Genomic DNA, 10,038 nt, shown 5'->3' with positions numbered 1-10,038 from the left:
CCGCAAACCTCAATAAGGGGGTGCAGCTTAGTGGAAGGGGGTCGGACTTCACGGGTAATGGGTAGGCCTGTGATGTGCTACTTTGATTCAATAGTGTGCCACAATTCTGGTGTAAAAATCTGTCTTAAAGTAAGCCAACTAAAGGCGGGTTTCCACAGACCGATGAAGCAGCCGATTGTCAGGAAGGAAGCGTTCCTTCTCAACAGTCAGCTTCTCGTTCATTTACATGCAGCGATCACCTCCACAGTATGAGGACGAGGGATCACTATTGAGATCCCTCATCCTCGTACAGCTGAATTGTTTGTGGGCAGTAGATGACTGTTTAGACAGCACGATCTGCTGCTCAGGAACGCCTGCACAAACGCCAGGATCACCTGATGAACAAGCCCGTTCATCGGGTGATCGGCGGCACATCTAGATGGCTAGATTATGGGGAACAAGCCTTCCTGGACGAATATTGGTTTGTATAAACCCACATTAGGCCTCATGCACACGACCGTATGGCTTTTTCAATATTTTAAGGCCCACTAAAAACGGATCCGCAAAAAATATGGATGACGTCCGTGTGCATTCTGTTTTATGCGGAACGGAACAGCTGGCCCCTGATAGAACAATAATAGGACATGTTCTATCTTTGAACGGAACGGAAATACAAAAAACGGAATGCATACGGAGTACATTCCATTTTTTTTGCGGATTTATTGAAATGGTTATGTATACGGTCCGTATACGAAACGTAAAAATAAACGGAACGTACACTAAAAAAAAACTTTTGTGTACAAGAGGCCTAAGTCACAGTAATGTTGTGCAACATATTTTAAAATACTAGTCTATGGTGTCGCAGTGCGACATGCTGCGACTGCAACACGACAGTCTTACAAAAATCCATCTTGGATGGTTTTTTTGCAACAGTCATGTCGTAGTCGCAGCATGTCGCAGTGCGACACCATAGGCTAACATTATAAAACATGTTGTGCGACATTCCTGCGACAAATAGTCACGCAACAAATGTCGTTGTATAGCCCTAGCCTTAGGGCTCATGCACACGACCGTATGTATTTTTTGGTCCGCAATAAACAGATCCGCAAAAAAAGTACGGATGACGTCCGTGTGCATTCCATATTTTGCGGAACGGAACAGCTGGCCCCTGATAGAACAGTCCTATCCTTGTTCGTAATGTGGACAATAATGGGACATGTTCTTTTTTTGCGGAATGGAAATAAGGACATACGGAAACGGAATGCACACTGACTACCTTCCTTTTTTTTGCGGACTCATTGAAATAAATGGTTCTTCTGCATATGGTATGCAACAAAAACGGTACAGACACGGAAAGAAAATACGTTCGTGTGCATGAGCTCTTATAGTTAGTGCAGAGTTAGACAGAAGTGTTTAGCCCTGCCCCACATTTATCATCCTGCCTTGGGCACCGCGTACAAAAAGAAGACCCCAAAAAGTCCTAAAAAAAAGTATGTGTGCTTATTCTGGCTAGTTTACAGCCAAAAAATACAATTAAGGCCTCCTGCACACGAACGTGTTCGCCCCGTGGTCGTACTGCGGCCCGCAAACACCGACCGTGGGGCAGCCGCAGCGGATTGCGGACCCATTCACTTTAATGGGTCCGCAATCCGGCCTTTCCACAAAAAGATAGGACATGTTCTATCTTTTTGCGGAACGGAACCCTACGGGAGCACTACGGAGTGCTTCCGTGGGGTTTCGTCCCGTAATTCCGTTCCGCAAAAAGATAGAACATGTCCTATCTTTTTGTGGAAAGGCCGGATTGCGGACCCATTAAAGTGAATGGGTCCGCGATCTGCTGCGGCTGCCCCACGGTCGGTGTTTGCGGGCCGCAGTACGACCACGGGGCGAACGCGTTCGTGTGCAGGAGGCCTAAATCAATAATATCCCTATAGATAATGAGATCAAAACAACGGAAAGAAAACAACAAATTATCCAATATGCCAGAAAAAGGCAGTAGCGATATATATATATATAAAAAGATATATATAAAGATATAGATAGATATGATATAGATAGATAGAAAGATATGAGAGAGATAGATAGATAGATAGGAGATAGATAGATAAATAGGATAGATAGAGAGAGAGATATGAGATAGATAATAGATAGATAGATATGAGATAGATAATAGATAGATATGAGATAGATAATAGATAGATAGATAGATAGATAGATAGATAGATAGATAGATAGATAGATAGATAGATAATATATAGATATGAGATAGATAGATAGATAGATAGATAGATAGATAGATAGATAGATAGATAGATAGATAGATAGATAATATATAGATATGAGATAGATAGATAGATAGATAGATAGATAGATAGATAGATAGATAATAGATAGATGGATGGATAGATAGATGAAATAGATAGATGATAGATAGGACATAGATAGATAGATAGATAGAATAGATAGATATGAGATAGATAGATAGATAGACAGATAAATAGATAGATAGATGAAATACACACACACACACACACACGCCTGTGTGTCCTGCATTATGTAGAGCTGGCTTTTTTTTTTTTTTCATCAAAAGCCCAGGTGCAAAAAAACAACACAAAAAATGCAGGAAAAAAACTCTGTGTGAAAGCAGCAGAGGACATGAGACGGGCTGTGTGAACGGAGCTGAGTAGTTGCAGGCAGCTTTGTGGGCGCCATACAAAGAGAAGACGACAGACACCTAGCGGCGGGCGAGCGGCAGCAGGGCTCGGGATCTCCTCCAGCTCCGGCTGGGCTCGTCCAGGATCCAGGTTTTGCTCCCGCCCGCTGCTCGCCCGCTCCCCCTCCCCCATCGCTCCTCCCTTCTGCACTCCTATATTAACAAGCAGGGAAGAAGAAGCCCAGTTCATTGTTGGCGAGTGCCGCTGCCTCTCGCTGAGCAGTGAGGGAAGCGTCGGCTCTGCAGCAGGATCGCATTACACAGGCTGACACAAAAGGCAGAGCTGCTGGATCCACCTATCTGCTGGGATCCAGCCCCTGATCCCCTCCGAGCAGCAGTTTAGGATCACTCACAGGGGGTAAGTGTTCGCCTGACGAGCTGGCCTCATTGTCTGCCTCCTGCCATGAATAATTCAGCTAAAGTTGCTCTGGTGGTCGGGTTACCTCTGCTCTGGCTGCAGGGAGCTGGCCTTCCTATAGCTGTGCAGTGTGTGGGGAGGAAAGTTGGGCTGCTGCTGCTTTATCCTATGTATTCTGTGCTAGGACTAAGTTCTCAAAGTGCTGGACTCCTTCTGGATCCACAACCACTCCTATGGCTGCAATCGCTTCCAATGCTGGAGGTTGTGGTAGCCCCTGCACATGAGCCCTTAAGGCGGCAGCCCCTCAGCATATGGGCATGACTTGCTAATGATGTAGTACCTTTGTTTGCATTGTTGTGAGCCCCTGACTGACTGTTTCCTCCTCATCTCCTGCTGGAGGAAGTTCAATATTGATAGAAGGTATCTGTCATGGTGGCTGCAGGGGGATCGCGCTGCTCATTTCGCTGTGGGGATGGCTAATACTTTCCTGATCGCCTGCTTACGATTAGAAATGAGATTATGGAGGCAGAGCCTTTGTAGAAGTGTTTCTGGGAAGTGCTGTGACTCGGGCTTAATGACTGGGAGTGTTGGCGATGTGTTGTGTGCCTTTGTCACTTGTGTGTCAAGGGCTTTACAGTCCTACTGTTGGGGGAATGATTTTTCCGGCGCGTTGAATGTATACATGTAATCAGCAGAGTCGCCAGGGCTTGTAGGCACGTCTGAGCAGTTCTGCAGATGGTGACACTTGCGCCGTGTTTTTAATTCCTCCTTGGCGGTGAGATCAGATGCCGTCGATTCTATGTGGCGGTCATGTTGTTGGCCAGGCGTCTTATATTTACCTGCTCTCTCCCTAGGTGTGCAATGGCAGACCATATGATGGCAATGAATCATGGCCGGTTTCCAGATGGAACGAATGGTCTTCACCACCACCCTGCTCATCGGATGGCAATGGGTCAATTTCAAAATCCTCCCCATCAGCAGCAGCAGCAACAACAACAGCAGCAACTTGCCTTCAACAGCCTGATGGGAGAACACATGCACTACAGCACGGGGAATATGAACTCCAATAACGGGATCAGGCACGCCATGGTGGCCGGGAATGTAAACGGTGGGCATCCTAATGGCAGTATGGCACCGGCTGCGAGGTTTAACAATTCGCAGTTCATGGGACCTCACGTTACAAATCAAGGAGCTCAGCTTACGGCTAGTATGCAGCTCCAGAAGCTGAACAACCAATATTTTACCCATCATCCTTACCAACACCACTATATGCCGGACTTGCATCCTGCAAATCATCAGATAAATGGGACAAACCAGCATTTCAGAGACTGCAATCCAAAGCACAGCACTGGCATGCCTCCGTCGGTGAGCCACGTCCCTGCAGCAATGCTGCCTCCTAGTGTTATAGACACTGACTTCATAGATGAGGAAGTTCTCATGTCCTTGGTGATAGAAATGGGTTTGGATCGTATAAAAGAACTACCGGAGCTGTGGCTGGGACAGAATGAATTTGATTTTATGACAGACTTTGTTTGCAAACAGCAGCCCAACAGAGTGAGCTGTTAGGCCCGGAGTGAAAAATACAAAATAAAAAACTTTGAACATTCCTCCTTGGACATAGAATCCTGCTTCCAGAGTCCACTATTAATCTGTACAGAATATATATATTTTTCCTTTTGATTCCTGCATTTTTATTCCTCATTTCCCCCTACCCCCACTGCCTTGTTAATTGAGCCACTATTTATGCAGATAGTGTTTCAGCAGATTTTTGTCTCGGTCTCGTCGTCCATGTACGGTGTTTTTGACGAAGTCCATTTCAGTTTATTTCTTTGGACTGCATCAACATGAGAGAGAATTGTTGGTTGCATGAACCTTGACAGCAGGTCTCGTGCTGCACTAATGCTGCCATCTTGCTTCAGTTAATCTATGCATTGCTGTGCACCATTTTAGACTTTTTTTTTTTTGTTTTGTTTTGTTTTTTTACTGGAAGTTTTTAACAAATGTGGGCCATGCCTTGCTGGATTAGGAGAAGTCCTACTGTTTAATTTTTATTTTTTTGTGACCCGTGTTTCACCCGTGTACATATGACAATAAGGGTGGAATGTAATCAGTGTAAAACATTTCACAAATGCGTTTTATTTTTTTTTCCCCCCCTAAAAAAATGTTTGACACTGTGCTAATATAGTTAATTTAGTTCATGGAAAATACTACTGTGTTGAAAAGCTTTTTAGGAAATTTTGACAGTATTTTTGTATTAAACCTTTTTTTTTTTTTTTTGAGAAAATACTTGTTAATTTATTCTATTTTAATTTGCCAATGTCAATAAAGAGCTGCAACGTGCACTATTCTACTACCGTCTAACTATTTTTTATTTATTTTTTTATTTTGGATTATGCTTCCGGTTTGTAAACTGTGGGTTTCCTATTAGATTTAGCAGGAAAGAAATGGGTAAAATTGGCAAAGAGTACTAAGAGGTAGAAATAACCTACCTCATATGTACTTCTAGGCTGTTCGGTGTAATGTAGAAGTTTGTGCCTATCTGGTGTAAATCCGTGCTCTAATTTGCTAATATACCCTAGATCCTTGAAGGCTGATCTTGCAGACTAGTGCTGAAGGAAGGCATTGTTTGTCTGGTTCCTGCAGGAGCGACTGGCCAGGTCTGCTTTGTGTACACCAAGTTTTGATGGCCTTCTCCTGGCTGAACAAAACAGACATGACTAATCAATCCTAAATTAACACTGTCTTTATCGGCCTAGCTTTTTCAGATCAACCCTTTGCATAAAATTCAAACGATAGTTATGCTAGTCCCCTATTTAAATCTGGAACATGACTTCTGTTTTGAGGCTTGAAGTCATAGGAGGGTTGTCTAAGTTTTGTAAAAACATGACTGCTTTATAAAGGCAACTGCCATACTTTGGCATGGGTCGTATCTCCGCTCCATTGAAGTGAATGAGGGTGAGCTGCCACCATAACACAACCTGTGGTCCTGTGACTGGAAGAAAGCAACAATGTTGTTGAAGCCTTAACTTCTTTTTAAAGGCATTGTCCAACCTTTTACTAAGTGAAGGCCTTACCTCAGGATAGACCATCACTAGTTTACTGGCTGGGGTCTGGGACCCCAAACCCCCATTGATCAGTTGTCACGTGTAGTTCAATCACTAGAAGTACACAGGTCTGTCCACTGTGTAGTGGGCAGCCCTTGTCCCTTCTGCACTGCTCCAACTAACTTTGAGCTCCACTACAAGGTTGCCCAAGCTAAATAGTTCTGGTGCCAACTTCTGGCAATGGAGCTACACTCGCACGTGATCAGTGGGGGGACAGGATGTCGGACCCCTGCCAACCAGCAAGTGATGGCCTATATTGAGGATAGACCATCACTTAGTAAAGGTTGAACAACCCCTTTGAGGCTTCAAGTTCAGTATGTTTTAAATGTTTGGGACCCTAATCTGATATGTAAAGTACATAATATGCCTAAAGGCAGCAATTTCTGTCAGCTATAAAACTACTTAAATTTTTTTAAGAACAGGTTATGGAATATGCATGGGTGCCCCCCCAAACTATGAACATGGAGCTACATGGAAAGTAATCTGTAGCCTAGCTCTATATAGCTACAGCCAAATAAGGTGCATTATGTAATGCCCAGGGTGACCTGATGTTTTGCTACTTTGCAATAAAGCAATTCATTTTGAAACGCTTCAGCTTACTTAAATGTTCCACAACACGTGCAGAACTTGTTGAACAGGTATCTGGTTATACGTGCTTATTGTTTTGCATGATGTAGGCATTCCATGTTTAATATCAACTTCAAGGAATGCAAAGTATGCACAGCAGGTTAATGGCACCATACGGGCCAGTGTGGTAGAGGAAATGTCTGAGCAGGAAGTGTATTTCATCAACCCTGAGGTGCCATCTGCTGCACGTACAAGTGGCGCTGGCTGCATTTGCCCTACTGGCTGAGGATGTACACCTGGGCTCATCTAGAAGGAATGGCATGTGTCCCGTGTGAACCACTTTAATGAATGCATCGTGTAACCTGTGAAAACTGAAGGAATGGCTGACATGCGCACGATGGGCTTCTAACTGCAGTTCATTGACCCGTTTCATGAGTAGATGTAATGAAACCTTCATGGCTATTGTGTTAAATGCTCATCAATATGAAAATAACCAGGCCTTTATCAAAATGAGCATGTTGTAAAGTTCCTTTTACCCAGATGTCAGCAGTACCTGATAAGACTTGTAGACCAGCTGACGGTTGTCGTAAACTGTATTGGGATAGAGAATGTAGACGAGGCCTCTGCCAGGATTTTCACATGTTTTGAGACTACTTCTAGTTGTAGGATTCCAGGGTTTGATTAATCATTGACTTTTACTGCATGTTGTAATCTTTAAAATGGTTGTGCCTTCCCTATAAAATAAAGATGTCAAATCTGTTGTTTGGCTTAGTTTACATAGGGGTTTTACCAAGGTTTTTAAATTTGAATGCAGTGGACCCTATAGTGGCTCGACACCACGGTCTTTTCCAGTAGTGCCTGTGTGGATGCCACGCCAATAAAGAGCCTTTTTTTTTTTTTTTCTTGGCATGGAAGATAAAGCATGGCTGCCAAACAGCACAGCCTCCCATTGAAAACAATGACAGGTGGTTACCACTCAGCCACTTCAAGGTTTGGTTTGGAATTAGCGTAAAAGCCAGTGTGAACTAGCCCTAACCATCCATCCTGAAGGCAAAAAAATGATCGTGTATGGTGTGGGTTTCTCATTGACACGGTTTCATGCATTGTGGGTTAGGTACATGAATAAGTACTACTGTATTTCTATGGCAACACAGATTCTTGAATTTATTGTGGTTCCAAAATTTCGGTGGACATTGGAGATGCAATGTTGTAGCATTACTTTCTTATTTGACTTTGTTTTTTCAGTTTAGTGTAGACAAGATGGTCAAGAAGAGCGGTCAACACAAAATGCAGTGTAATCTGCAGACCTGTTATCTGCTCAGCTCCTCCTGCTCTATAAGTGGGAACTTGTAATTTATATGTTTAATCCTCGCTCTTTCTGTATTTAAAGGGTTTGTGCCAAGCTTAGAAGTTATCCCCTATCCACAGGGGTCTCCACCACTGGGCCCCCTCACTGAATTCCAGAATAGGGTTTATGTTCCCCTGATCTGTTGGAGTGGGGACTGCTGAAATTGGCTGAGCGCTGTTCTTAGCAGTCCCATAGAGTGAATAGTGGCGGGGTGCATGCCAGACCTGCTGTCTAATCGGAGCACGGGAATGGGACCCCAGTGCTCTGTGTCCGCCCCTTCAATCCTGAGAAATCAGTTGGCTTATACCCTATCCTGTGGATAGAGGATAACTTCTAAACTGGGCACAGTCCCTTTATAAGAATGCCCCATGTACAGCTGTCAGTGACTTACCGCTATCTCTATATTTGCACTAAAGGTAGATTTACACGTAATAAGTAGCAGGAAATTATCGGAAAGGAAGCATCAGTGCCGGCAACTAAAGAGCTGCATTTACATGTATTGATCACCTCCACAGTATGAGGATGAGGGATTGTTCGTCCTCATTCAGCTGCGTTGTCTGGGCAGTAGATTGCTATTTAGAAAGCCCGATTCATTGCACAAACAATACATTAGGTGCCTGCAACAAGGACTGTTTTACTGAGTGAAACCCTCATTCCTAATCAGGTGATCATTGGCACCTTTTAGAGGGGGCAGATTGTCTGCCCAACTATGGACACGTGTAAATCCACCATTCCACGGAGAACGCTATCAATCGCTGATAACTCCTTCCCTGTGTAGAACTGAAGTCAGAAATGGCAGTGTTTCAAATGTATAAGATACTAATTTTAATGGATCTTTTCCCTGAAAACTATCAATCTGCTCGGCTCCTCCTGCTCTAACATTCTGCCTGCAGATTACACTGCATATTGGGTTGTCCCATTACACCAGCTTTCTCCGGCGGTCCCAAAGAGATGATTGGACAAGTTTGCTGCTTCATTCAAACGGAGGAACATGGCCCCTCTTCTCGTGATAAGTGGGGCCCCAGCAGTCTACCACCACGAATGAGACACTTATGCACTATCCTATGGATAGGGGTTGAGGAGTTGTCATGGGACAAACCCTTTATAATTGATAAGGAAAAGCCATCTAACTTCACTGGGTACTTTTGTTTCAGTTCCTCACCATTTGCAAGATCTATTTGATATCATTGAATGTAAAACTTATGTACAAATACAACCAGATGCTGAAAATGTGTTCTGAACAAGGCCTGGTAACACAGGTGCACAAATTGTCGCAGTATATCAGTGGTGTCTTGCCCTAGATGTTAATTGGAATGCTTCTGTTCACTCACAGCAAGCAGAGATCATGAAATTGAGGAATTGAAATGCATAGTATAGTGTAAAGTTGCATGCATTTTTGTTCAAAGAAGCTTGAGTGGCTGTTTATGCAGTTTATAGCTGCAGGAATATGTTATCTCAGACATCATAAAGAGGATCCGTCACCAGATTTCACAATATAAACCGCATATGTTAGAGCTGATGAGACTGATGTACCTCCTTTTTGAAAATCAATGCCAGCATGGTTATATAATGCACTTTCACGCTTGACATTAAGTGAGCATTTAATAAGTCCGGCTAGACCAGGAGTGCACAACCTGCGACCCGGGGGCCACATGCGGCCCTCGATACCATTTTGTGTGGCCCCCAAACATCTGGTAAAAGACGTGTGTCTGTCTTATGGCTTCTTACATGTATCTTTCATGTATTCTCCTATTTAGATGGGGAGTCCTGGAACTGGAACTAAACAGTTATAGAATATACTGTATGTTCAATATGCCAAAAATACAGTATTTCAGTTGGTAATACCCCTTTAAGTTTTATTTTCAGCCCTTGGAATTGGTTCAGGCTGACAATGTGGCCCCCAACCAGAAAAGGTTGTGCATCACTGGGCGAGACTAATTATTTGCACATTTTAATATCTAATAAAACT

At 43.5% G+C, this 10,038-nt stretch overlaps 1 protein-coding gene across 1 annotated transcript; it reads left to right on the top strand.

The window, feature by feature from the left end:
• Window positions 1-2,862: 2,862 nt before the first annotated feature.
• Window positions 2,863-5,390, top strand: CITED2 (Cbp/p300 interacting transactivator with Glu/Asp rich carboxy-terminal domain 2). Its single transcript, XM_040429233.1, has 2 exons — window positions 2,863-3,050; window positions 3,905-5,390. Exon 2 carries the CDS (start codon window positions 3,912-3,914, stop codon window positions 4,614-4,616), a length of 705 nt encoding a protein of 234 aa, XP_040285167.1. The 5' UTR covers window positions 2,863-3,050; window positions 3,905-3,911; the 3' UTR covers window positions 4,617-5,390.
• Window positions 5,391-10,038: the final 4,648 nt, after the last annotated feature.

This window comes from Bufo bufo, chromosome 4 (assembly GCF_905171765.1).
Source record: "Bufo bufo chromosome 4, aBufBuf1.1, whole genome shotgun sequence".
NCBI lineage: Eukaryota > Metazoa > Chordata > Amphibia > Anura > Bufonidae > Bufo > Bufo bufo.
The sequence above is the reverse complement of the archived record's forward strand: the minus strand, read 5'-3'. Positions and strand labels throughout refer to the sequence as shown.

Excerpts from the sequence above, each read along its gene's own strand:
- CITED2 (XM_040429233.1), top strand. The coding sequence starts at position 3,912 with ATGGCAGACCATATGATGGCAATGAATCATGGCCGGTTTCCAGATGGA.